At 52.4% G+C, this 26,601-nt stretch overlaps 9 protein-coding genes across 9 annotated transcripts; 5 read left to right on the top strand and 4 right to left on the bottom strand.

Annotated features, from left to right (window-relative positions):
• Positions 1–416: 416 nt before the first annotated feature.
• Positions 417–1,762, bottom strand: LAESUDRAFT_728533 (uncharacterized protein). The gene is made up of 7 exons (XM_040909457.1): positions 1,396–1,762; positions 1,257–1,337; positions 1,134–1,205; positions 1,008–1,079; positions 884–949; positions 663–831; positions 417–591 (listed from the first exon to the last, which is right to left on the bottom strand). Exons 1-7 carry the CDS (start codon positions 1,482–1,484, stop codon positions 442–444), a joined length of 699 nt encoding a protein of 232 aa, XP_040761782.1. The 5' UTR covers positions 1,485–1,762; the 3' UTR covers positions 417–441.
• A 1,913-nt stretch (positions 1,763–3,675) lies between these two features.
• On the bottom strand, positions 3,676–4,941 carry LAESUDRAFT_715787 (lytic polysaccharide monooxygenase; the record flags this gene model as incomplete). The annotated part of the gene is made up of 6 exons (XM_040907188.1): positions 3,676–3,963; positions 4,027–4,188; positions 4,247–4,317; positions 4,372–4,525; positions 4,592–4,752; positions 4,806–4,941. 6 exons carry the CDS (start codon positions 4,939–4,941, stop codon positions 3,676–3,678), a joined length of 972 nt encoding a protein of 323 aa, XP_040761781.1.
• Positions 4,942–5,944: 1,003 nt separating this feature from the next.
• Positions 5,945–8,007, bottom strand: LAESUDRAFT_786321 (MFS general substrate transporter; the record flags this gene model as incomplete). The annotated part of the gene is made up of 5 exons (XM_040913886.1): positions 5,945–6,749; positions 6,802–6,982; positions 7,036–7,248; positions 7,302–7,595; positions 7,658–8,007. 5 exons carry the CDS (start codon positions 8,005–8,007, stop codon positions 6,063–6,065), a joined length of 1,725 nt encoding a protein of 574 aa, XP_040761780.1. The 3' UTR covers positions 5,945–6,062.
• A 1,905-nt stretch (positions 8,008–9,912) lies between these two features.
• LAESUDRAFT_316248 (uncharacterized protein) lies at positions 9,913–10,505 on the top strand. The gene is made up of 2 exons (XM_040901980.1): positions 9,913–10,296; positions 10,357–10,505. Exons 1-2 carry the CDS (start codon positions 10,039–10,041, stop codon positions 10,381–10,383), a joined length of 285 nt encoding a protein of 94 aa, XP_040761779.1. The 5' UTR covers positions 9,913–10,038; the 3' UTR covers positions 10,384–10,505.
• Positions 10,506–11,287: 782 nt separating this feature from the next.
• On the bottom strand, positions 11,288–12,613 carry LAESUDRAFT_316238 (alpha/beta-hydrolase). The gene is made up of 3 exons (XM_040901979.1): positions 12,412–12,613; positions 12,063–12,356; positions 11,288–11,988 (listed from the first exon to the last, which is right to left on the bottom strand). The coding sequence occupies exons 2-3, from the start codon at positions 12,279–12,281 to the stop codon at positions 11,359–11,361; spliced, it is 849 nt and encodes a 282-aa protein (XP_040761778.1). The 5' UTR covers positions 12,282–12,356; positions 12,412–12,613; the 3' UTR covers positions 11,288–11,358.
• A 1,063-nt stretch (positions 12,614–13,676) lies between these two features.
• On the top strand, positions 13,677–16,049 carry LAESUDRAFT_658363 (cytochrome P450; the record flags this gene model as incomplete). The annotated part of the gene is made up of 14 exons (XM_040904747.1): positions 13,677–13,815; positions 13,872–13,969; positions 14,025–14,116; positions 14,169–14,212; positions 14,272–14,369; positions 14,426–14,598; positions 14,655–14,905; positions 14,956–15,022; positions 15,081–15,278; positions 15,334–15,363; positions 15,432–15,665; positions 15,724–15,756; positions 15,815–15,843; positions 15,898–16,049. The coding sequence occupies 14 exons, from the start codon at positions 13,677–13,679 to the stop codon at positions 16,047–16,049; spliced, it is 1,638 nt and encodes a 545-aa protein (XP_040761777.1).
• A 421-nt stretch (positions 16,050–16,470) lies between these two features.
• LAESUDRAFT_728523 (alpha/beta-hydrolase) lies at positions 16,471–17,739 on the top strand. Its single transcript, XM_040909456.1, has 4 exons — positions 16,471–16,552; positions 16,619–16,716; positions 16,772–16,923; positions 16,986–17,739. The coding sequence occupies exons 1-4, from the start codon at positions 16,498–16,500 to the stop codon at positions 17,611–17,613; spliced, it is 933 nt and encodes a 310-aa protein (XP_040761776.1). The 5' UTR covers positions 16,471–16,497; the 3' UTR covers positions 17,614–17,739.
• A 2,750-nt stretch (positions 17,740–20,489) lies between these two features.
• Positions 20,490–24,169, top strand: LAESUDRAFT_658528 (uncharacterized protein; the record flags this gene model as incomplete). Its single annotated transcript, XM_040904755.1, has 20 exons — positions 20,490–20,760; positions 20,814–20,889; positions 20,950–21,031; positions 21,089–21,200; positions 21,249–21,324; positions 21,380–21,645; positions 21,706–21,843; positions 21,906–21,963; positions 22,015–22,061; positions 22,122–22,209; positions 22,260–22,292; positions 22,342–22,442; positions 22,494–22,581; positions 22,637–22,725; positions 22,779–22,928; positions 22,994–23,296; positions 23,354–23,416; positions 23,467–23,571; positions 23,630–24,061; positions 24,117–24,169. The coding sequence occupies 20 exons, from the start codon at positions 20,490–20,492 to the stop codon at positions 24,167–24,169; spliced, it is 2,631 nt and encodes an 876-aa protein (XP_040761775.1).
• A 351-nt stretch (positions 24,170–24,520) lies between these two features.
• On the top strand, positions 24,521–26,024 carry LAESUDRAFT_744395 (cleavage and polyadenylation specific factor 5). Its single transcript, XM_040911307.1, has 9 exons — positions 24,521–24,601; positions 24,657–24,683; positions 24,736–24,909; positions 24,959–25,139; positions 25,226–25,301; positions 25,365–25,437; positions 25,485–25,526; positions 25,574–25,815; positions 25,881–26,024. The coding sequence occupies exons 1-8, from the start codon at positions 24,582–24,584 to the stop codon at positions 25,593–25,595; spliced, it is 615 nt and encodes a 204-aa protein (XP_040761774.1). The 5' UTR covers positions 24,521–24,581; the 3' UTR covers positions 25,596–25,815; positions 25,881–26,024.
• The last annotated feature ends 577 nt before the right edge of the window (positions 26,025–26,601 follow it).

Here is a 26,601-nt window from a genome sequence, read left to right as displayed (position 1 = left end):
TGCATGATCATCTGGTGTCAGCTGCACTGCTTTTTGCTGTATAGCAATGGCCTGGTCAACATCTGCAAGGTCACCAAGATGTTCGAAGCGGCTCAAGAAGGAGTTTCCAAGGTTGTTGAGCCGGCCAGGCTTGTTGGCATGATCATCTGGTGTCAGCTGCACTGCTCTTTGCTGCACAGCAATGGCCTGGTCAACATCTGCAAGGTTACCAAGATGTTCGAAGCGGCTCAGGAAGGAGTTTCCAAGATTGTTGAGCTGGCCAGGCTTGTCTGCATGATCATCTGGTGTCAGCTGCAGTGCTCTTTGCTGCACAGCAATGGCCTGGTCAACATCTGCAAGGTCACCAAGATGTTTAAAGCGGCTCAAGAAAGAATTTCCAAGGTTGTTGAGCCGGCCAGGCTTGTTGGCATGATCATCTGGTGTCAGCTGCACTGCTCTTTGCTACACAGCAATGGCCTGGTCAACATCTGCAAGGTTACCAACATGTTCGAAGCGGCTCAGGAAGGAGTTTCCAAGGTTGCTGAGCTGGCCAGACTTGTGTGCATGATCATCTGGTGTCAGCTGCACTGCTCTTTGCTGCACAGCAATGGCCTGCTCAAGATATGTAAGATCACTAGTATGATGAAACTGCCTTTTCAAGGCATTTGCAAGGATATCATCACCTTTTTTAGTTCACTCAGCAAATGTGATTTGTCATAACATCTCAGAAGTTCTTGAGAAAGATGTTCCAGGACCAGTGCAAAAAAATCTGAAATGTTGCCTTGAATTTGAGATAAATCTGCATCAATACCAGTGATCAATGTAGATGAGTTGAGGCTTGTGTGGTGTAATCTGTGTTTTGATCAATAATGTGGCCCTTGCATCTTAGAAACTTCACACATACTGCAGTGCTTCTTCATTCTCCATGCTGTCATTCAGCACAAGTTTGATGATGTTGTGCAGCAGTTTTCTTGATTATGTAGCATGAGCAAAGCAGCAATAGCACTTCAATGCTAAATATAACATACCCAGCACTTGTATTCTTCAACATGACACATGCTCTCAATAATGCTACGGAAAATCCTGATCGAAATTTTGCTCTGCTCAAGATTAAGATTGTCAATGCAAGGCATGATAATGTCAGTGATACATACATAAACTGAACTGCCTCTGTCAACAGAAGACCACTTGGACCCACAGCAATTGATGAACTTGGGTTTGAGAGTCTTGACAGATACATGACAGATATGTAAGACTCGATACAAAAGAAAGCTTACTGTGCTGGCATATTCAGAATCTGAGGGTCTGAAGGAGATGGGGTTAACTGTGAACCCTCCAAAGGTTGTATGATTGATATTCTGTGGTACCATAGATGAGTTACTGGAGTAGGTCGAATGGAAGAAAGATGTATCCCACTCAGGTACAGTCAAGTCAGAATGCTCTGAGGTGGGCACAGTCAGAGGACTGGATGGCTCAGAGTTGATGTTTCCCGGAGTTGTATCCATAGTTCGAGTTCTCAGTGATCACAGAGTGTAGCAGAAGTGTAGCTTTGACGAAGTGTCCGAATGCAGGGGATGAGAGGAAAGGGAAAGGGGTGTGAGGTTCGCGAGGCTAAGTATATGTGGGTGGGCTATGCACAGCTCGCAAGCGCATGTTTGATGGGCAGGATCATATGTACCAGTAAACAGTATCGGACCGCTGAGCGCTGAAAGCGCTGAACGAGGACGCGGACGCTCGTCAAGATGCTCGCACTCTTTCCCTTCCAACCTGTGCAACATGGCGGTTTGTGTCTCTCATCTCGCGCCATGTTACGTGCGAGGATGGGACTTATATTCGCACTTGTAGAAGGCGAACATCACCCGCGCAGGATTGAATGACGCGCTCAGTGGCGCCGATTCTGTTCTTCGAGCGAGGCAGTGGTCGGCGCCCAAGGAAGCATGGAAGTGCACGCACAGCTATCCTGTACTCATATCGCCCGAAATATAGTTTACTTCTGTCATGGACGTGTTTACCACGCATTTGGGACACTGCCATTCTGCTTCTATTCAGCACCCCTTCGTGATATGGATGGCCGCTCGCGTCCTCGTCAAGGAAGATACTCGTCTGGACACTTAGCCGTATACTCCAACTAGTGCACTCGTACCACAGCAGATTCACGACTTTTGCCGGCGGCTGCCCGCGTTCAATGCTAGATTCACCCAGCAGCGCCGCGCGCTGCCATTATCCTGCCCTGTCTTCAGCACGACCATCCCAACGTTCTCCGCTTTGTATTTACCTCAGACGCTTTTCATACTTGCGCCGCCTTTCTACGTCCTAGGAGCGCTTCTCGTAGTATCTATACAAAGTGAACTTCGAGCAGTGAGCGTTGCCATCTTCTCATGACATGATTTTTCCCCAACTGAAAGGCTCAGGCATCATCTCGGCATTAGGTTAAGTCTAAGAGACTAGGGTCAACCAGGCAACGATTGCTTACCTCCGACAAGGTCGTGGAGTGCTAAGGAGTTGGTTCATTTGGGATTGGATGGCCGTTATGTCGCAATGCTCGACGGTAGCATGCACTTTGTGTCTGTGAAGTGGACCCTATGAATTCTTGGTCGAGCGAATTTCCTTGATATCTACGATGATCACCGCCGCTTCACGCACCGAAAATGCAATGCCAGTGTAGCTCCCCTGCAGAAGCATGCATAAGATCAGGTACGAGGCGATATCAGTTGTAATTCGACCGGACAACAGTAGGCGATTACCGTGGCTCCAAGTCGAACGCTATCGCAATGTCGCAATTCATTACAACTAATAGACGAGGTGGACTTCGCACACAGTGCGGGAAATGAGTACTGGAAAGGACGTTTGATTATTGCGCAGACGGACGAAGGAGACGCGCCACGCACCTGCGCTAAGGCTACCGCATCGCATCTCGCCTCCTCATCCGTCTCCTCACTTGCTGCTCGCTCAAATCCACCCATCCACCCATCCGCTCCTGGTATCGAGTGCTGGTGTCGTCGTACCGCCTCTCTTCCGGCAGCCACATAGCCACTTCACGTTCCAAAGGTCCGGCCTTCTAGCGCTCGGCAGTTAGGACATCGCGGCCACCACGCAAAACGGCGAGCTCCTCGGTGTCGAGTGCTGCAACGACTAGCGGGGCGCATAGCGGCGGCGCTGGTGCGACAGTATCCACTTTGCTTCCGGCCCTAAACCATCGGCATGGAGAGAGTGCATCCTGCGCAGAGGGAAGGGTGGGCGGGTTTGGGGGAAGGCGGGATTAAGGGGAGAAGGCGCGTTGGGAGGGCAAGAGCATAACGCAGATGTCTATTACGAAAATTCGGTTTACAAATAGGGACTGAGACATGTGCGGTCAATAATGCGATTCATGTGGCATTTCGATTGGGGCCGTTGGTTGTTGTCGGGCGTCGAGTACGCCATAGCATATGCCAGGCATCGTAATTTGTTGTGTGTGTTCGTAATTCCGTAAGATGTTCCATTCATATTGCGTGGACAGGTTGTCGCAGCGCTATCGATGTTCTCGTTAACGTTGCTGTGCATTCTCAATCATTTCATCGGCGAAACGTTATTGGCAAGGATATTTGTGGCGGTTGATAACCAGGCAAGGTCTACATTAGGTATAATTTGCTTCCCGCGACGCTAAAGGAGCTCTAACAGTAGACTCACGAGCAGCCTCTGCCACTGGCGATACACCGTTCAATGCGAGCGGCGAGCAATCCGACTATGGAAGCGACCTTTCGATTGCGCGTTATCCGCATTTGAGGTATCCGCATCAACCATGTGCATGACCAGATAGAACTCGTCCGACGTATCGGGATCCGCGATTGCGACCGGTATTTGCTTGTACGCCTCCAGCGAGATAGAAGCAGCGGAAGTTGTCGCGTTTGGAGTCGTCACTGTCGTATTCTCAGGGGCTGTCACGTTCGTCAGAGTAACAATTGGTGGACCGGGGAAGATATACGCCGCATTAGGGTTGTCGTAGGCCTAGAATTCACAGTGAGTAGCCGCTCGAAACGATCCGCTCGTATTCTGATGTTGGCAGCTCACATCAAACAGGATACCTGGATCGGTAGGGCTGTAGGCTCCCGGAAAGGCCACCGTGTCGTTCAAGGCAGGGACACCTGTCCCGTTGCCGGTGATCTGCAGCTGCGTACAGGAGGGGAAGAACTCGGCGCCGCCGGGCGCCATGGCGTTCTGCAAACCGATCATCTGCGTGCATGGTAGTGTCAGGCTGTGCAGGGATCCTGGGTATCAAGAGAGAATTTACCTCGTTTCGGAACAGGTACGGCCCTGGGGCAAGGCCGTCTGGGATGGTGACGTTGAATTTGGCACCTAGCACTGAAATCGGTGAGCACATGCAGTTCTACGGATTGTGGTCGAGTCATAACGCACTGATTTCCTCCTGCACCCAGCCAGTACCATTGCTTTTCTTCCCGACCTCGTCGATCTTAAACCATCGCGCCCCGGATGTGTTGAACTCCGCACATGTCGTCGTGTTCTCACAGTGCGTCATGTACGTGAGTATCGGGCCCACTTCGTGTGGCCACTGCAATGCCGACCCGGAATTATCAGCATGCGTACGGACTTGCGCATGCATGCGGTCATCACTCACGGGTCCACCGCTCCCAGACACCCAGGTTAGGTTGACGGCGCTCCCAGGCGCCGCCTCCGCATCGACGGGCGCAGCCAGTGCGCCCGGGCCACAGGCCAAATTGGGATCCGAAAGGTTCTGCACCGGGCTGTCTGAGGACACGGTGCGGATCGGGCTGACGACTGCGCTCGGTGAGCATGTGAGATGTGGTAATTGGGGAGGCTGAGACACTCACTGCCGCTGTGCCCTGGGGCGTTCCCCTGGTAGGTTGCGCCGCCGATGGTGATGTTGGTGACGTACCCGTGCGCGGCAGCGCGCGGCACCTGGCTGGCGGTGAGGAGAAGGAGAAGCGCGAGTGCGGACGTGGGCATGAGCGTGTGTGCGTCCTGCGCAGAGGAAAGGGCGAGCTTGTTTAAGGGAAAGGAGAAGGGGCAGGCGGGGAGGCAAGAGCACAAGGCGGATGTCTGGAATAAAAATGTGGGTTTATAGGTAGCTAGGACTGAGACATGTGCGGTCAATAATGCAATTCATGTGGCATTATGATTGGGGCCGTTGGTAGTTGTCGGGCGTCGAGTACGCCACAATGCATGCCAGGCATCGTGATTTGTTGTAACTCTGTAGAATGTACCATTGTCGTTGCGATCTATGCTGCTGGATTGATGTCAAATTTTGGGTGGGCGGTAAGAGCGAGGTGGCAAGTTCGGACGGCGGCCACACCACGTGGGTTTGCCTCGGAGATGCACCTCGCGGCATGTTCCGGGCGTCATCTTATCTTATCATGAACTGATCCGCCTCCGAGAGCAACATACACGAACGGCGTGTCCTTGACGTTCATTTCTACATCATCTATCTCGCTGCTCGCCTACATATTCATGCACTATCCGAACCGATAAACTTGCTTATTCGAATTGGGCGCGAAAGGAATCTTGTTCTCGGTGATGACCCTTTTTTCCAGCGGTTCATGCACCACACTGAGGTCTCAGTGACAACTCTCGCGAAGAAAAACACTGACAGAGGTAAAAAGAAAATTCATTTAATGGAAACAACATCTATTGAATGCTGCTATAACACCCAACCTATAGATACAGATGGTGCAAACAGTAGGGGTACGTGATGAGCGTAGCAATCGTCATCGTGTGTGCTCTATTAGGCGGCGGCATGGAAGCATGAAACGGCGCGCTGAGCGCGTCGCCCATCCAAAACGAAGAAACAACCCAGTACCGAGCAGTGCGACCGCAACCTGGGGAAACAAATAGCAGGGGGGCCGCCAGGATAGTAAAAGTGAAGATGCGAAGAGATCAGGACGTTGAGTTCATGACGTGAGATGATGATGCATATGTCTTTGATGGTGTCCGGATGCCGATTTATAGTAAGTCTATCGTATGCTCGGTCGTGACGATTCGAACAGGAAAGGGGATGGAAATGTCTGTGGGGTTCAGCCCAAACAGATGGGATGATGAAACGAAAAAAAGAGGAGACAGAGGCCGGGCCTTCACACATTGTTGGCCACATTATCCCCGGTCTTCTTCTTGTCGGCCACGTCCTCCTCGGGCTTCTCAAGCACGGGCGTGGCCGCCCTTGTCGGCGCGTACTTTGACTTCTTCCTGATATGAGGCCCGTACGCGTAGAGCACAAACGGGATGGGCGCCATGAGCACCGCGAGGCACCCAATGAGGGTCGACGCCCAGCGCGCGTTGAGCCGGTTATACATCTGCGCAGCGAACATCGGGAAACCTGCGCCGAAAAACGAACGAACGACGGTAAGCGCAGCGAGCGCGGATGCGGCGACGAAGAGGTACGCATCGATCACGTAGTTGAACAGCGCGAGGAAAATCCAGACGACGCTCCACCCGAGCGGGAAGCCAGCGACGAGCGGTGCCCAGAGCGAGACGTTCGGGTAGGACGTCCATCCGAACCAAAAGAACGCGCCCGCGAACATCGGCGCGGCGAACATTGCGACCTCTAGCCGTTCCTCGGGAGGCACGGGATGCGGCGCGTGCCTATGCTGCGAGCGCACGTACCGCGGGTTGAAGATGAGCAGGTAAAAAAAGACGCCCGCGCAGGCGCCCAGGAAGATCGGCAGAAACGTCAGCCCGAAAAGGCCCATGCTGAGGTGGTGCCCTTCAATAAAGACGATGGGGTACGCCTCGAAGAGCAGGTAGATGCAGCCGTATACGAACTATGCAGGACTGTGAGTTGCCGCGCAAACAATAGACGGAGACAGCACTTACGCTCATGTACATGGTGATGGCCATAAGCATAGGCTCCCGGAAGAGAATGAGAAATGGCCTTGCGAGAATATGCTTCATGTGCTCCCCGAACGACTTCTTCTGCCTCTCCAGCGGAGCCCAGTACCGGTCATCACCTGTCTCCTTGCGCAGCCGCTGCGCCTTCCGAACCATCAGGATCGGCCTATGCAATCACAGATCAGTGATGGTACCTCAGAAGAGGTGATGGGAACATACAAGAAGGTTTCCGGCAACGTAAACACAGTCAGCATCATACAGAAGCCAGCAAAGAGCGTCAGCAGCCAGAAGAGCCATCGCCAGGAGACCCCTCGAACGCTCATGAAGCCAGAGACGATCGGTCCGAGAGTGGGTCCCGCGAACGGTGCAAGAGTGAAGAACGCCAGAGCCTCTCCTCGGGTTCCCGCATCCCAGATATCGGACACCAACGCGCTGTGGATAGTGATGAGGATCATTGTGGAGTATCGGCAATCATAGCCACTCACCCGCTATTGGACAACGGAGCAGCCGCAAAGGTACCACTGAGGAACCGAAAGACCAGGATTGACCCAGTATTTCGTGAGAGTGCGCAGCCTACTTGGAAGCACACGTAGACCGCGAAGGTGATGATGAAAATGATCCGCCGCCCGAACTGCTCTGATAAAGGTCCCCACAGTATAGGACCGACACAGTAGCCACCAACGAATAGGGCGATTGTCAATGTCACCACCTCTTCGCTGAACGTAAAGTAATCCATCAACTCAAAGACGATTCCTTCTGGTGCTGAGCTCGCAAAGGTACTAAACATGGACATACGTCAATCGCTGTGGAAATAAAGATATCTAAAACCGTTGGGGCTCACGCATTGAAGACTAGCACACTACCCAACATTGTCAGATACCACCGATATGGTCTTGACCAACTCTTTGGATTCTCAGGATCGTCCAAGGGGATGGTGACCTCAAACGAGTCCCATCCCTTCTCGCCCGGGTGAGGTCCATAGGCTTCGAGGTGGAACTCTGATTGAACCTCATCCTCTGCAAGTGCTTCTTCTTCTAGATCGTCGACGATTGTAGGGGAATGCGAGTCGGCAACAGATGCGCGCGAATGGGACTCGGCCTGGTTCTCTTCATGTTCTTTTGGAAGTGTGGAGAGCGAATTCGGCCGGGTGAACGAAGACGAAGACGGGGACTGCGGATGCGTGGATTCCATGCAGAGGAAGGAGGAAAGAGATATAACTTACGAAGACGGACGGGCCTCTCAAGAGAGCAACCCCCCGCTTGCTTTTATAGTCAGCGCGTGCGGTGGGAGCGGGTCTACGAGATGCAAATAGTCAGCATGGAGGTGTAAGGAAGGCTAGGGCCTCCTGTTTAGCCAACAGATTCATCTCGCCGACGTCACGACTGTGATCATTTTGTGACATTGTCACGCAGTTTTTACAGGCGGCGTTTGTTGCGCACCGACCGGTTCTTCACCGGCTAGGTTGAGCTGGGCGGGTCATTGCTGACTTTGCACTGACTGAGGGTGGCCCGCCCCGCTCGGACCGCTACACTTGCGACTCGCCGCCGTCGACAACGCGCGAGCCTGCTGATTGTCGGTGGACTCCCTGCGGGCGATTTGCGCGCCCACCGCCCGATAGCTACTTGCTCGACCGTGACCTGTAGTTTGGTTTTGGCTCCTGAATATTCCACATTTTCTACACGCTTCCCGGCCAGTCTATCAGTTGCCGTAGAAGGGAGGATTTACGCTGCGATGGCTCTGATTAGCAAGCGATTTGATTTTCCCATGGTCCGTTCCTCCGCGATGCCCCTTTGACATGCAAGGCCGCCGTTTCTAGTGCGGTGTGCATGGACCGCATGATGAGATAGCAGCTCCACTCTCGCAAGCGATGTCATAACACCGTTGGCAAAGGCAACGGCTTTTTGCATCGCAGGTCGCACGCAATTGTGTGGTGGCTCATGAACAATGAGAACATGTGGATGGACCGCTCACAAGCACTGTAAGCGTTGCAACAAAGATGCGATGACTAACCATCGAGCCTCTGGGGTTTGAGAGAGGGCCTCGTCCGACATTTCATGCGGAAAATGTATCAGGATTCACAGCATTCCTTGGCCATGCAGCTGCCCGCTCCTGAGCCAATCATGCCTCTGCATGGCGCGATGTCCAAGACGGGAAAAGGATTCCGACATCTCTCTTGCGAGTCTGGCCAAGCGAGATATTTTGAGATTTTAAAAGGCAAGACGGATGATGCATGATGGAAAAAAGGCTTTCAGTGAGGTCGTCACGATCGTCGACGTTGATGTTGGTGTGTGTGAACGTTAGAACGTTCGGGTGATGCGCCCGAGGGGGTGACCGGTGATAGGCGCCTGTCCGCCCATCTTCGGCCACATGGCCACGTCCGTGCTATGGTTCCATTTACTGCGCTAGATCCACTTGCAACAGGTTCATCACCCTGAGCCATGTCGCGTTGATTGTTGGCCCAACAAATGCAGCCATGTTGCAGTATCCGCTACCGGTGGGAATATTATACAGATCCTCGGATCTTGGATCCCCGGCGACTCAAAAATGAAATCTTGAAACACCACAAATGTCTCGCCAGGCACGTAGATTCGCTTCAATCTGCTATGCGAGTGTTCAGGAATGCCTCAAAATATCTTGCGGTACGTCGGACGGAACATGCCATTTGAACGCTATGTGTTGCCTTTTAGTAAGCTGCCCCAAAAACCCCTCACAAAACGGGTCGGGTGGCAGCAGCGAAGAAACGCTGCACATCTGGCACATCCCCGAACTGCATCCGACCCGATCGGATTAACCCTTCAATTTAAGCGCGATCTCGCCAGCCCTCCATGCAATGCTGAAGCCTGTCTTATGGTCATGCACTCTGCAGTCTGGCGCCCCGCAGTTCTCAACTTGATTTGGCCCGCTCGTCGTTTTCGTCGCATCCGTGGGTCGCTAACCGCCCTCGAGACGTGTATGCATAGTCGAGAATGACATGGACCTTTCCGTCAATATTACCGTCTGCGAATCAAATGCCTCGACCTTGCTGAAGCGAGTGCGCAATGTTGGCGAGGATTGACTTGAACGGAACTCGGTCGTCAATCCTCTTTGAAACCATATGCTACTCATCGTGTACTATTCGTCAGCCGCTCTGGTGTTAGACGGTCTGCGTGCTCGCTGATCCTTGACTTTGTTTCTCCTGCATCGCACGGCGCCTCCAGGCTGGCTGTGACGCGGATTGTGTGGATGCATTCACTCACGTACGCCCGGACACTGTCAAGAAACTGCGCAGCGGCCGCCTGCTCACTGAGCCAAAGCACGACTTTCGTCGCCGGGCGTGACTGGTCGGCTTTCCTCTCACCACGTCGGTGGTCCTCGCGCTGGACAGTCACTGGGCCTCCACGTTCGTTTCCCCTCCCACCCGAGGCGAGATCGTTTTGCGCTGCTTTGGATGTGGTCTCACTTGGCTATTCAAGGGAACGTATGTGGTGTCGTAATGTAGCTGTGAGTTGCGGTTTCTTCCTGTATTGATATGTCTCATCACCATCACCGAGCTGCTTACAGCGAACCGTAACAAGTGTTTCTGAGTAATGAGTCGTTGCAAGATTGAGGATCTTAGCGAATCGATTCCATCCCTCTTCGCTGGTAGAACGTGGTACGATATCGATCGCTTCAGCTATCTGTACATAACACCTCAACAACATGCCGTCAACGTCGTTTTCATCGCAATGATTACTATATACATCTCCTACCACGGTTTCTCTTCGCCACTTGCCCACCACGTAAAGCTCACCTGTTCTCATTACCTCCGTCATGCTCGGCGTTGTCTTTATTGTTAATAGTGAGCCCTCTATGTTCAGGCCTGTACCTTCCATACTCTTTTCGCCATTGACAGCTTTTCGGAAGGTCAGAACGAGCTCCTCCTGCCCTCCTGATCCTCAGTATGGGCTCGTTGGTGCCCCTTTCCATTTTGAGCAAAGCCGCTGCAAGAATGGCTGCCGGCAGGCGAACGGGTCTGAGAGAGTTCGGGACCGTCTCGATTGCTTTTTGGACGCTTGCACGCCTGGCGGAGGACGTGATGATGGAGAGGTTGACATTCCTCATGTCGATGTATATACGGATGACGCTACGGAGATCTGTCGCGTTACGAACGCGACTGTTTGTGCGCGCATGCTCCTCGTCAGATAGTAGTTGCCCGTACTCCTTTGATATGGTGAGTTGGTTGAGGATGGTCAGCATTGCTTCCTCGGTGCCTTCGTGTAGGCCACGAAGCATGCAAACCGGCCGACATCGTAGAAGCCATGTCGGCTTGCACATCGAGATGAGGTCGGATTACAGGAACAACAAGGGTGCTCATGAGGGATGAAAGCTGGATGCATTTCGATGTGCGGCTCCGCGCGTATCTGTATGGAAAAATATCGTTGTCGCCCGCGATACCGGTACTATACGCCGTCACTTATTTGAACATGCGCGTCTCTTCGGCGCCAAGGGTATGTCACGCTAACTGACTCTGGTCTATCACTCGATCTGCATCATATTGTACAGTACAATCCCATGATGTCTAACCTACTGGCCGGTGCTCGATCCGACCCTGGCCTTCATCCACCTGTCGAACTCGACAGCCCACTCCTCTCCATCACCGCTCCACAACGCCAGCATCGGACTAAAGTGATTATGGCGCTTCATGACAAAGAGTCTCACATCCTTTCCGAGTGTCTCCCTCAACATGCTGATCCACTCTTCGTTCGCCTCTATCGCCCCATCAGGATCGCGCTCGCTTACCATCACTATCACATCAGGGAATCCGCTGACGATGCTCTCGGGCAGGCGCTTCAGAAGTGCTGACGGCATGTTCTCCTCCACGGCGTCCCAGGCACCGTACAGCTGCGTAAGTATCCCCGCCATCACGCCGTCCCTCCGCTGCTTGTACTCGCCGCCGGCGAGGTTGATGCCACGGATGCGCGCGCGCAGCGGTGCCGGGAGCAGGGTGGGGTGCAGCAGCAGGGTGGACGCGATGGTCGCGCCGGCGGAGTGGCCCATCATGAAGATGCTGTCGAGATCCACCTTCAGGTTGCGCTCGCTTGTGACTTGATTGGCGTAGCGACTACCCAGGCCATCGCGTCCCGTACGTCTTCCATGGGCTCGGGGAAGCGTGCTTCGGGGAGCAGGCGATAGTCCGGTATTACCGTTAGGATCCTGCAGAGTTGCAACGATGAGACAACTGACGTTATGACTCCAACTGATCATTCAGTAAGGAGAACCATGCTGACCCTCGTTTGGCAAAGAAGGCTCCTAGGTTGGCATATAGGAGCTCGGCGGGCGGTGAATTTCCGATTGCCTAATATGAATCCGCCGCCGTATACGAAGAAGAGAACCGGGAAGGATTCGTGAGTCTCGGAAGGATAATACACATCGAGCTGGCCGTGAATGAGTGCACCAGCTAGACAAGAAGAGTCAAACGCATACCTGATGCCTATCCGTGTGGCCATAAGTGAATGTCCTTCGCTTAATGGTCTCTATCTCTGCACATCGTGCCTCCAACAAGGGTATGAATGCATCCAGAGCTATTCAGCGGCGGGTGAGCACCCAGCGCACGACGTGACCGGCATCGAGACGTACTCGGCTGGATGGGATGATGTTGGCGACGGTACGATCAGTCTGAGCGGCCACCACGTTCGTAATTTGATGTGATCCCCCAAGTTGCTGGATAGCGCGCGGTTGATGGAGCACTACTTTATAAAAGGTACAGCCGCGCGCTTCTCTGGGGCTATGCTTCGTATAGCTACGACTACGTGTGTGACGTGCCGAAACGCTCGTTGATGAATGCGCGGTAACACGGCATGAGCGCAATTAGGGCGTATCCAAGTTAGTTTACCGAACGGGAACGAGTCGGTTTGATGACCAGCCACTGACGCGTTTGTCTGCGTCAGTGCGGTGACACCTCGAAGTCGAAGTTCGAATTTGTGGCCCCTAGCAGATCATACGCGAGTCGCATCCCGACCGGAAGCTCAAGCCATAGAGTTCCGTGCAGATCTAGGAACAACCAAGGATACCACAGTAGTCGAGGCTTTAGCATAAAGTGTGATTTCTTGCGATGCCTAATTCAGAGGAGGTCCGTAGGCTTGCGCATCCATTGTCGATATGGCATTACGGCCTTTTCGGAGCTGCTTGCCTTTCGGGCCTGCTCCTACCTGGCGACAGAAGTCATCGAACAGAGTAGACGTGAGCTGTATCATAGCCGCCTATAGTATTTCGAAGACCTGCGGATTGGATAGATTAGCGCCCATGATGATTTGGCATGGCGACTCAAGTGACGACTACGAAATTCACTTCGATGCCGTCGGAGCTGTCACTAATACGCTATCAGTCACTGGGAGAATAGCTCATGTTCATGTGTTATCAGCTCGCGTTCAAAGATCGCCGCAAGACCGGAATCAATGCAGATCAACGGTGAGCGCGTGAGCACGCGCTCCGGGGTCAAGTCGCCCAAAAAAGCCACAAGGTATGCCATTTCCAGAGTCATCGTGGGTGCAGGGCCAGCAGGGAGGCACAGCGACTCGACATCGTCTGCCCACCAAATCCGATCAACACGGTTCGGCATCGTCTGGCTCAAGTATTTGGCCGCGATCTGCTTGACCGTGATCTCGAAAGAGCAGGAAAGGAAGTTGTTACGCGACGGAAGTGTACCTACTGATCGAACGCAGTTGGTTACAGAGGAAGGACCGGATGACGAAGGGCTCCGGAAGCATCTGATCGAAAGGAGCCGTACGCTTGTCCGACCTTTTATAAGCGCAGTCACCTGGGCACCACGAGTGACCTAATCGCTCCTCTCTCACAAGCCCTTCTACTCCTACAATCCTCTTCTTTCCCAAATTCCTCGCACCATGGGTCTGGTGTTCAGCATTCTCCAAACCATAGTGATCTGCGCGCTTTGCTTCGTGCTTTGGTACCTCGCCAAGAGCGTCTTCTTGCGTTCGCCATTAGATAACGTCCCGGGGCCTGTTTCTCAATCCTTCTTGAAAGGTATGGGCCCGTGATCTAAATCCATCTTGGTACCATCGACAGAGAAGCGTTGGCAGGAAACTTTGGCCAGCTCCTCGATCGCACAGGCTGGGATTTTCAATGGGAAATCGGCGAGAAGTATGGCTCAGTGGTGAAGCTGAACGGGCTACTCGGAGTACGCCCAACGTCACAGTGTGTAATTCTTAGTAATGCTGACCTGCTTGCTCCAGAGCAAGCACCTGTTCGTGTTCGACCCGCTGGCGCTGTCCAGTGTCATCGTCAAGGATCAGTATGTCTATGAGGAGACCCCCGACTTCCTCGGGTAAGTAGCCCCTCGCTCAATGCGATTCACACTCATGTTGGAAACGCCCCAGGTCGATGCATCTCATGCTGGGTGATGGCCTGCTTGCAACCCTAGGTTTGTAACGATATGTCCCCTGTCAGACACCAATTGACGCGGTTAACACGTTACTACAGGCGAGCGTCATCGCAAACAGCGCAGGATGCTCAACCCCGTATTCTCCATCGCCCACATGCGACATATGGTCCCCATCTTCTACAGGATCACTAACAAGGTTTGCACCTTGGCAATGCACAACGAGGCAAGCTAACTGAGGGACGTTCATAATAGCTAAGAGATGCCATTGCTGTGCGTGTCAAAGAGGGCGTGCAAGAGATCGATATTCTGGACTGGATGGGCCGCACCGCGCTGGAGCTTGTTGGACAGGCTGGACTTGGATACTCGTTCGATCCGTTAACGAGTGATGCGTCTGATGACTTTGGCAAGGCCATTAAGAGCATTGTGTACGTGCCTCTTGCTCCTTACTTGCTCCTGCCTCTGCTGATCGAAATAATTCTAGGCCTACGCTGTTCCCTCTTCGTATAGTTCGCCCCCTACTGCCGCTTGCAATGAAGTTTGGCCCGCCCTCCTTCAGGCGGCGTCTGGTGCAGATGTCTCCGAACCCACACATCCGCCGTGCCGGCGAGATTTCCGACGCGATCGCCGAGCACTCGCACAGGATTTATGAAGAGAAGAAGGCCGCGCTGGAGAGGGGCGACGAGGATGTTACGCACCAGATCGGCGAGGGCAAGGACATCATGAGCAAGCTCAGTAAGCATATACGTCGAGTCCTATCTTGCTTTACCTCATGCTTGGCGCAGTGCAGGCGAACATGGCTGCGTCCGAGGAGGACAGGCTGCCCGAGGACGAACTATTGGGCCAGATGTCGTGCGTTACACAGTCTCCTGCTGCGCTTCCTGCAGAGCGGACGCTCATCGGACGTCAGGACGTTCATCTTCGCAGGCATGGACACCACGTCCAACGCGCTCGCACGCACGCTGGACTTGTTGGCAAAGCACCCGGAGGTGCAGGAGAAGCTGCGTGCAGAGATCCAGGAAGCCCGCCGCAACAACGAGGAGATCCCTTACGACCAACTCGTGGAGCTGCCATATCTAGACGCCGTTTGTCGTGAGACGTTGCGCGTGTGAGTCCGCACGGTTTGTGAGATGGTGTCGACAGTCACTGAATAAACGCTCCAGGTGTGCCCCGGTGCCGTTCCTTGTTCGAAAGTACGTCCCGTAGATCGCGTTAGCGTTACTCTGTGCACATGATCCTGACTGGAACCCTCGCCGTGCAGCACGGGCAAAGACATGGTCATGCCTCTCTCGACACCCATACGCGGCAACGACGGTACGATGATGAATGAGATACCGGTGCCGAAAGGTACTGGGATCCTCATCGGTATCCTCGCGTGCAACCGCAACGCGGAGATATGGGGCCCCGATGCGGCAGAGTGGAAACCCGAGCGCTGGCTCAAGCCGCTCCCGGAGGCGGTCACGAATGCGCACGTGCCTGGCGTGTACTCACATCTGTAAGTCTGTCTGTATGCTAATGTTGCCGCACTCAGATGACTGATTTGTGCCGGACAGGATGACGTTCTTGGGAGGTGGACGGGCTTGCATGTCAGTGACCTTTCGCTCTGCATGATCGCTCTGCAGTACTGACTGGTCTCTTCTATAGTGGCTTCAAGTTCTCTCAGCTAGAAATGAGTGCGTACCTCTGTGACTATCTGCTACGTCCGTGGTGCTCACCGTACATCACAGAGGTCGTCCTCGCTGTCCTGCTCTCCTCCTTCACTTTCGAGTCCGCCGGCAAGGAGATCTTTTGGAACGTCGCAGGTATTCAGTATCCTACCATCGGGCTGAACCCGAAGCCTGAGATGCCCATGAAAATCGGTTTCGCAAAGGGCCTGTGAGAGGTGTCGGTATGATCTGAATTTATTTGTGAGATAGTGTATTCTTTGTGACGATGGCTCCCATGGACTTCTGGATGAATGGTCGTTTTTGTTTGCACTTTATTATGTGGTTACTTAGCCCCGCATTGTTGCTCGTAATATGGGCTGAGCTTCATATTTTCCTGCAAACATTGAAGCTATGGATTCTTCACGGTTGCGCAGTCACATTCGCGTCATGCCGAACACGAAGGTACGGCTCGAGCGGGAAAACTGATTTCAGCGGATGAAGCATCAAGGGTATACATATGTATAGAGTGAATGGAAAATCGATACGTTCCCGTCGGAAGAACTTGATTCTGGGTTGGTCAGCTAGCTCGACTTCTCCATTGGGTCCACTTATAAGCAGGACGGACGGATCCATGCGAACTTCAGTGCTCGGTTAGGTGAGACAAGCTGTAGTCTTTCACTAATGGACGCCATAGCGGCACAACAAGAGCGGTCCGTCCCTCTCATTTACGACTACAGTATGTCGCGGAGAGAACAGATCTAATAACGTGGACACGCATTAGACTCATACATTGCGTTCGTAGCGAGGAATGCCTTCCTGCCCTACCTTGAAGCGCATCGTGCCGAGATCGAGGCCATCGAGCGTACCACATTCAAGTACGGTGTGACAGACCGACATCAGGTATGACGATTGCTTCGAGCGATGAACGAGGCGTTGACGACCGGTCGCCATTTAGCTTGACGTCTACTACCCTTCGGAAGTAACACAGGAGAAGGCGCCGGTCCTCTTCTTCATCTATGGCGGAGGGTTCGTTACAGGGGAGCGAATCTTCCCTCCTCCGTTCGACCTCGTCTATCGTAACTTGGGAGCGTTCTTTGCGAAACGAGGGTGAGTCCTCGAAAGCACTGTCCCCCGTATGCAGAAGGATGAACAGGAGAGCATTGCCATAGCATATTGACCATCATCCCGGATTACCGCCTGGTGCCGAGCGTCATGTTCCCGGAGCCCGTAAAGGACATACGAGATGCGATTGCTTGGGTTCTCGCAAACACCGAGGAAGTCGGCCGCCGCGGCACCGTTCACGCGAATTTCGACAACGTGATGATCATGGGCCATTCCGCAGGGTCAATCTACACTGCTACGATGATGCTGTACCCCGGCTTGCTCCCGCTTGACGTGCGGTCTCACATCCGGGGCGTCATCCTTGCCGGAGGCATCTATCGCTTCAGCCGAGAGAGCGCTACTGCGGACCCTGCAGGCCTGGAGGGATTGTACGGATCATGGGAGGAGGTGCAGAACAAGATGCCTGCCACACTGCCCCAACGAGCACCTGGGGAGATCGTGGACGGCTTTCCGGAGGTGTTGATGATGGCCAGCGAGAGGGAGCCTGACGGAGTCTTCGAAGAAAGCGAAGAGTTCGCTGCTGCGCTCGGAAGGAAGCTGGGGAGGAAGATTGGAGTGTCGACGATGAAGAAACATAATCATTTGAGTCCCCATTTGTCACTTTGGAGTGGATCGGGAGAGGAGTGGGCTATCGAGGTCGAGCAATGGGTGAAGAGCAGAGTTGCCTCGAAGTAGCAAGACGAGATTGCTGGAGTCACTGAGTGAGATTCATGATGTATGACCAGTAAGTGAATATTAGTGGCACAGTAGAGTACAAAGGGGGTTGCTAACCCTGGTCGAATGGATTGATGCATGTGGCGATGGAAACATCTTAGTTCAGTCGACTTTGAAGCTGCCGCCATGGCAATTCGCTAGGGTTAGGATCGGTGCAGACTGGCACCGGAGGTGGAGAATGTGTTGAATGCGCGATTTCGGAGCCTCAAATTCCCTTCCGCCTTGATGGTGAGACGCTGACTGCGTTAGCCAGTCGTTGAAAGACTCATACTTCTTCAAATTATAACTGTAGAGAAAGTTATCGTCAATATAGTACAAGGTATTACCGAGAATATGAACATGTTCGCATTGTTCCCTTGATAATCTACATGTAGCAGTGCAATGGAGGTTGCATCTGCGAGGATTCTTGGACAAAGAACATCCCGATAACAGCTCGCCCAATTAGAGTGACCATGATGTCTCATAGAGGATCACTTGCGGGTGGCGAGCTAGCGGTTCGCACTTTAGTCCGAGGAGAAGATGGACGTTTTGATCCTCCCTACTAGCTCAGAGCAGGAATCATGGATGATGGTGCATCCTGAAAGGTTAGTCGCCTAATGACTCCGCCTCTGTTTACAAATCGTCTTCTATCTAATGATATGCTTGTCCCTTGAGTCTGAGGAGACCTGATCCGGGTGGACTCACGTCAGCCAGCGGCGACATCGCGAAGAAGTCTCTGCTTCCGAGTCAATACGTGCGATAATGCGCAGAGTTATGAAGGAGATAACGGCCAGTCCGGGGACTGAAAGATGGTTCCTGACTTGCTTTGAAGTTGAAACATCGACGGGCCTTCATACTCCATCATGATGGGAACAATTCCACTGCTTCGATTGTCGCGCCTGGCACCTGCCATACTATGTAAGTACCTTACCTTTCGCGACCACGTGACATCTACACTGCGTACGCCACAGGCGCGTACATCCATGAAAACACCGTGCCGTATTTACACGAGTATAATTGTGCATACTTTATAATGCGCTTCGCACCTCTACCCTCCAGAACCTCCAAAGAATAAAGTGGTCCAACTCAGTGTGACATTTTTACCAGCTTTCCGCCGGCAACTTCAAAAAGAGCGCACCATCAGATTTCTTGTTCCTTATATGCAGCACTCCTTAGAATTTGATGGGATGCATCCAGCTTCTATTACTGCAATCCCTCCAAGCCCTTGCGGTACATGTAATCCAGCCTCATCTTAATGTGATTGCTGACCTTGGCAATCGCAGTGCGCTACCAAAGATGAGGGAAGAAAACAAGCAGGAAGCACGAAGACAGTTATCAATGCACTTGCACACTGTAAGAATATGTAAAAATCGTCGTAGTCTGGAGGATCGTAAGGCCCCAGAAGAATAATCTTACAAAGACGCAGGTTGAAGTGCGCGACAACCCCCAGATGCGATCATTATACTAAACCGTTGTGTGATAGTAGGCAGCAATTGCAGACCGTCACGGATCTTGGTAAAAACTCTTTGAATGGGGCGGGAATGATATGGGAGATTGGGCAAGAATAATGAAGAACGTCTAATACAGAGTGAGGGATCCATAGGGGATTGATAAAACGACGCCAAGCTTATCTGTCATGTTGCCGCGGCAAGCTTATTCGTGCAAGAAGCACGCGGTGCGTATCATTCGCCTTCCGAGAGATCAAAATAAGTGATGATTGCAGAAAGAAAACCTTACAGGCTGCTACGTATCTTTATGTCAAATTTACGAATTTGCCAAAGCACGCTTCTGCGCCTGGAGAGATGACCTCAGGAGGTTGGTGCAAGGCTCGCAACAGATGGCTGAGACAACAAAGACGGCAAGATCAGCGCGTTGTATCGCATATAGACCCAAATGTTTCAAGAATGGCATTGGCACTGCGGCCTGTCGAGACTTGCGATCGAACATAATAGATCCCGTGATCGCGTTCCTGGAACATATCTTATCCGGACGGACAGGTTATCCTATCTCTGCAGTGGACCTCATATTCTTGCCATGATATGCTTTTTGACGTTGCTCTTAACCTCGACGCTGCCTCTTTCATCCCTCTGAGCTGAGCTCTGCGTCGGCCTGGGTGGTGTTATGCCCCGTCAAGCGATGAACTCACCGGAGCCCGAAAGACCTCCTTATGGAACGCGGCGAGGCGAGGCGAATTCTATCGAGAATGACGGAGTATCACCATCACTTCACGACGTTTTGCGAATAAGCACATCTCCACTGATTCGGGCGGGGTAAGACTTTGTCCTTCGTCTTCGCATAGAGAGGGGTTGCGTGATCTCCTTGTGACATTTAGCCTATTACAGCCGAGAAGTTTTGTCTCCTCGAGTTCCAAATCTTCAAGGCCCCGCAATGTCATACACCATACTCAGGATACCATTCGAGACAGCACCATGCACATATCAAGCATCCGTCTCCGGACCCCCGCTTTGTCTGCTCCTCACACTCAAAATGCGTTCATCTTCCCCGACGTCGAGGAGTCCGCAGAGGAGATCGAGACCCAACGTCTTCCACCGCCATCAATGTCTCTCATATCGCTTATCTCTTCTGCACACTCTGGCAGTGTTACTGACTTGACGACATCCACTACCACCCTGGGCTCAACGCCGTCTGGTGCCGCTACTCCTCGAGGTCGGTCTGGCCCTTCTGGACTTTCGCTCTTGATGGCTCGTCAGAGCGGCGAGCAGTTGTCCGGCGTAAAGGATGGGTCCTCCACACCCACAGCAGCACCTGAGTCGCCTTACAATCATGCCGTCTCAAGACAGCCTGGCAGCACTGCACCTTTGGACCATCCTCCGCCGAACACTATTTTATCATCCCATATGGACGCTGCACACCCCGATGTCACGGAAACGTCAGAGTCAGCCCCACTCCTGGCTGATCTCGAGGCAGCCCATGCAGCGTACAATGGTGGCGGAGTCCCCTCAAAGAGCAAGCGAAAATCGCGCGTGCCGATTCTGCTGTCTCGAATGCGAACCTCTGTGAGGAGCACTCCAGGGCCACGGGACATCAAGAATCTAGCTACTATTGCGCTCACATCATTACCTGCGGTCCTTCTAGGAACGCTGCTCAACATCCTCGATGGTGTCTCCTGTGAGTACGGGTGATCCCTGTGCACGATCCCTTTGCCCACAACTAGCCTACAGACGGCATGATCATATTTCCTGCGACCGGTGTCTTCTCCAATCTCGGCGGAACAGGAGTGTCTATGTTCTTTCTTACGTGCGTGCGCTCGGATTGTCTCCATCTGCATTGCCAGCTGCTCAAGTCACCGCTCTCCAGGGCAATTATCTCTCAGCTCGTGTACTCGGCAGGTGGAAGCGGATTCGCGGGCGGGAACGGCAGCATGATGATAGAAGTTGTGGTGCGTTACGTCTGATTATCGTAATGAACAGGTCCATAATATTCCCACCGGCTGCAGCCGTTCTTCCATATTCTCGCTAACAGTATCGCTGCCGACATCGGTGAAGACGATCCGCATGCTATTTTGGCAACCACAATTGTGGCGTTCGCGTTGTCCTCGATCCTCACGGGTACGTAGCAACTTGGCCTTTCCATAACTTGCGCTGATCGCTGGAAAGGACTCACATTTTTTCTGCTTGGCGCATTACGGCTAGGAGCACTGATCGGCTTCTTCCCGCGACATATACTTGTAGGGTACGCCTATTCAGCCGTTCTCCACCTTGTGATGGTTCTGTTGACGTACAAACAGCTGCATAGGCGGTGTCGGCGTCTTCCTCATCATCACAGGGCAAGTCACATGCGTTCGCGCGCACATGTTCGCTAACTCTATTAATGCATGCAGGTTCTCCGTGAGCACGCGCATGGACGACGATGATTTCGACTTCAGCTTGGCCACACTGAAGTTCTTGTTCCTGAATGTGCATAATCTCGCGCTATGGATGTCTGCGTTTGGGTTGGCGGCACTGCTGCGCATCATTTCGCACAAGTATGAGCATCAGCTCATCTTTCCGCTGTGTGAGTCTTTTACACCGTTTTTGGTCCATATAATGACGGTGTGCTGACGGCGTGTTCTAGATTTCATGATCATCCCGGCAGTTTTCTATATCGTCGTTGCCGCTGGTCATATGGACCTCGGCAACCTACGGCAGAAGGGATGGCTATTTGACATGGGCACTGCACATGAGCCCTGGTATCATTTCTATTCGCTGTTCGGTGCGTTGATCGGCGGGATCACTTTGTTAATCGATGCTTATCATGCGTCTCGCTGTTAATAGACTTCAAAGCTACTAGATGGTCGGTTCTTTGGTCAACGTTGCCTACGCAATTTGCACTGTGAGTGTTGTGCCGTGGAGTGGAGTTCACGTGTTCACGGGTATCGGCAAGGCTGTTCTTCAACATACTACATCCGCCACTGAATGTCCCGGCACTAGGTGAGCGCGTCGATGTCCGCATGTCTGCTGACGCTGCATTAAGCTCATTGTGAACTTCAGCGGTATCTTTGAATCATGACGTCAACACGGATAAGGAGCTGGTTGCACATGGCTACTCAAATCTTCTTGCTGGTGCTCTAGGCACGGTGTAAGTAGTTTTGCGATCCGTGCTGGCAGCATACTGATGACCACGCTCAGGCCAAACTATCTCGTCTATGTCAACACGGTGCTGTAGGTCTGTTCATGAACCAGATGATCGCATCGCTAATATGCAAGACAGATTCTATCGCGTCGGTGGAACGACGCGTGTATCTAGTTTTCTTCTGGCAGGCGCCACGACGGTTCTGCTTGTCATTGGCACAGGACCGATCGCATATATTCGTAGGTTACCTCCTCATGTTCTTGACGCATCGTCTGATTCAGTAAATGCAGCGGTGATGGTCGTTGGAGCGCTGATATTCGTGCTTGGTATCGATCTGGTGAAGGAGGCGCTCTGGGACACCCGACATCGAGTTAGCAGGTTTGAACGCTCCAATCGATCCTTGTCCGCATATAGTTAGCTCATTCGAGTGCAGGACAGAGTACATCACGATCGCCAGCATCATGGTCTGTATGACTGTGTGGGACTTTGTTATCGGTGTGCTGTTCGGCATCATCGTCAGCTGTGCGTTTTGCCGCGAAACTTATTTCGATTTGCTCTGACCATGCTTGATTTAGGTTTCTTCTTTGTCATTCAAAGCTCGCAGAGGAGGAGCATACGCACGTTGTATACTGGCCAGACGGTGATGTCGACTGTGCGCAGACCGGGTGCACATCGTGCGTACATACGTGAGGTCTCCAAGCAGACGACGATTTTGCGCTTGCAAGGTGCTGTCTATCAACCCGTTACTAACTTGATCAATGTGCAAACGTCTCATACGGCGACATCTTAGGATTCCTGTTCTTCGGGACCATCACGCATGTCGAAGGTACGATTCGGATGCTGGTCGAGGGCCCTGCGTGGCAGCGTAATCCTATGCGCTTTCTCATTGTCGACTTGTCGCTCGTCGCGGGAGTGGACATGTCAGCCGCAGAGGCATTCGTGCGAATCCAACGTCTGCTGGCAGGGAGAAAGGTCACACTTGTCTTCTGTGGGTTCCCTTTGGACTCGAACGTGGGCAAGTCTCTACACAACGTTGGCTTGCTGGACATGGATGGCGTCGAGCTCTTTTCTACGTTCAATGATGCCCTTGAGTGTGAGTCGGCGTACCCCGTATGATCTGCGAGACTGAGCTTATGATGTGATGCTGCAGGGACTGAGAACGTCTATCTGAGGACGTGGTTCAATGCGCAGAAGGCCGAGCCACAGACGATAGGTAAGTGACTATGCTCTTTGCACAGAATACGCAGACTCACGATGTCTTAGTATTGCCCGGTAGGCAGGATGCCGCAATTGCTTTCCAGGAATCAATGTCGGCGACGCCCAGAAGACTGCACCTGCTGAATGCTGGGTGGGAGACCATCGCCCGAGGTAAAAGATAGCTATCTGTCGTGATTGCTGGTTTCCTGAACTTATTATCTCCATTCAGATCATTCTCCACCGGACGCCGACGTGGCAGATGCTGCTGAGCCATACAATACGCTCGTCAAGGCGTTCTCAACATATGGCCCTGTCGACCGCCAACAATTCGCACCACTTATGGTGTACCTCCAGAGGATATCTCTGCCAGAAGGCACAGTCCTGTGGTATCAAGGCGACGATCCAGACGGTCTGTATCTTGTCGAATCCGGCGTGCTCAGAGCGGTGTATCGCTTCAACGAGCACACCGCGCCCACGGAGGAGTCCATGGTTCCGGGGACAATCGCAGGTGAACTGTCCGCGCTTTCTGGCCTGCCACGAAACGCTACCTGTGTGGTGGAACGGCAGGCAGTGCTCTGGAAGCTGAGTGTTGAGGACCTGCATCGGCTGGAGGTGGAGCATCCAGAACTGGCTAGGGAGTTTACTCGGTTGGTGCTGAAAGGTACGTTGTTCGACTACGTCCAGTTGTCCCACTGGTCCTGAAGCCCTCCTAATAGCTGCGAAACTTGATTACGACATTTTGATATCCGCATTGGCATGCCGACAATGAGCTATCTGAAATGCTCACACATTTGGATGATCTATCACAGAATTGTATTGCTGTATCATACCCAATAGACACGTAGACATTCCTGCATCACCCATATACATTGTCAGACATATCCAAGCAAGCCCTGTTCTACACCTGGCTTGTGAGGCCTGACCAGTAACCCCGCCAACCTGAGGCCGTGACTTGGTTAAGCTCATCGGAAAGCTGTAGCAGCAGTGCTGATGAAACCTGTACATTTTTTTTCGTGCTGTAGTAGGCGAGCGCTTTCCTTGTCAGAGGCGTGACCCCTGTGACCACAATGAATGTGACTGAGCGCGAATCGTATACGCGACGCCGCCGTCACGGTCTAACCATCGCTCTACCAGACTCGACGACTCCCTCAGTTGTTGCATCCTCGTAGCTGGGTGCGAACATGTCGAACACAATAACCCTGTGAGCACAGTTTGACTTATTTCTGTATTTCTTTCCCAACACTGATAATTTGTAGCTATCCGCTCTCCAACTTCACGTTCAGGTATGTTGAGCAACGTTTGTTACGCAACGCCTTGACCAATATGGTGTGTTAGCACAAAGGAGGCACAACCTGAAGAAGACCCATCTGTATCTGCACGACTTCAGCGGCTGCAAAACAACTATGAAGACTTTGGCATGCGACGAACCGTGGAGGGCATTCTGGTGGTGCATGACCATGGACACCCTCATATCCTGATGCTGCAGATCGCCAACGCCTTCTTTAAGCTGTGGGTCTACTCATACCTTGTATGTGACTCGTTAACTTCATGAGCCTAGTCCTGGTGATTACTTGAAGCCGGGGGAAGACGAAATCGAAGGGCTGAAGCGCCGCTTAGATGAACGCCTCGCACCTCCGACCGACTCTCGCCAGTTTAACGCGTCACATGGGGTAGATAATGAATGGGAGATTGGTGATGTTCTTGCACAATGGTGGCGTCCGAATTTTGAGACATTCATGGTACGTTCAATTCCTTGTCCCGCCAGGGAACGCTCTGGGAGTCCTGATCGCATTCTTGTCCCATGTGTAATCCTCGAAATCATCAGTATCCATTCATTCCTACACACATTACGAAGCCGAAGGAGTGCAAGAAGCTTTTCCTGGTGCAAATGCCCGAACGCAGTACGTCTGTATTCCTTCGTCGCGCCTGTACAGATTCTTACATTAAGCGCGGGCACGTTATAGAGGTGTTGGCTGTACCTAAAAACATGAAGCTCCTGGCCATCCCTTTGTTTGAACTCTATGATAATGCTGCGCGGTAAGCCCCCAGGATCATTTAAATAGTTCGCTTCTAATTCTTGATAGGTATGGCCCTCAACTGTCAGCAATACCTCATCTCCTGTCTCGGTGAGTGTTGCGCTCATTAGCTATGTCAGCAAGCTGACTTCCTGCAGATACAATTTCATTTACCAATGATTCGACGGAGATGGTGGTATTGTAGTATTTGCACTTTCATTCCTTTTCGTTCTCTGTTGTGAGTTCTACCATGTCACCAGCAATCGTTCTTGTAATCACTTTCGGTTTCACTCGTGTGTGGATTGTGATGGCCTGAATTGCGTTGTAGCATAATCCTAAGCTGTATTCCATGATTCACTGCTTTGACTTTCGCAAGTACTACGGGGTGAATTGCTCATTAGTATGTGTATTCTCTATTTCATTTGGCGGGCATTTCAGGTGGTACATGCTGACCGTTTCGAGCAGATAACTGTCTAGCATGGATCTAGTACACGCGAAGTCAGCGAATGCTGTCCAATAGTCGGGAAGAATTGACGTCACATCGTCATCAACCAGCTTTCCCCAACCTTAACCTGCGAAAGGGTGTTAAATCTGTAGCGGCTTCGGACGGGACGCTTTGCAGAACTACATATACTCTTGATCTCACAACCCAAAGAATAACAGCCCATGGGAGGAGCGCGCTGCATTCCATCGAATCCATTATGCACCATCCATTCACTGGGATTGCAGACTTCCTGTGTCCTCCACGCATTCTCTCCAGATTTATCGAGGCGCCGCACTCACTGAGCAGCTTCGCGCCCAAAGTGCGGATTGATGGAGGAGCGGCATGAAGTTGTCGTGCGCATTGCTGATTCTCTTGGGCAATTTGGCGGTCTAATCGTCGCAGCATCACGAGCACCAGCTTCCTGTCGGAGCCGGCAAAATAAGCACCTGTTGACTCCGTATTGCGGCTGTTGACTCGCTTGAGCTGGTATGCAGTTTCGGATGCAGGTTGCACAGCCAGTCTGATTGGCTTTCATGCAGTGTGAAAATAAGGATATACCTACCATGGAAGGTCGATCAGCATGAAGCATTCAAGAACGAGTGCGCATGGGATGTCACATTGGCCAAAATCCGCCGAAAATCGCTGTTACGGCCACAGTGTAAAGAAAGTAGCGTTGTGGCCACTCCTAAAGAACAAGCATGG

Source organism: Laetiporus sulphureus (assembly GCF_001632365.1).
Source record: "Laetiporus sulphureus 93-53 unplaced genomic scaffold LAESUscaffold_35, whole genome shotgun sequence".
Lineage (NCBI taxonomy): Eukaryota > Fungi > Basidiomycota > Agaricomycetes > Polyporales > Laetiporaceae > Laetiporus > Laetiporus sulphureus.
This window is presented reverse-complemented; position numbering and strand designations above follow the sequence as displayed.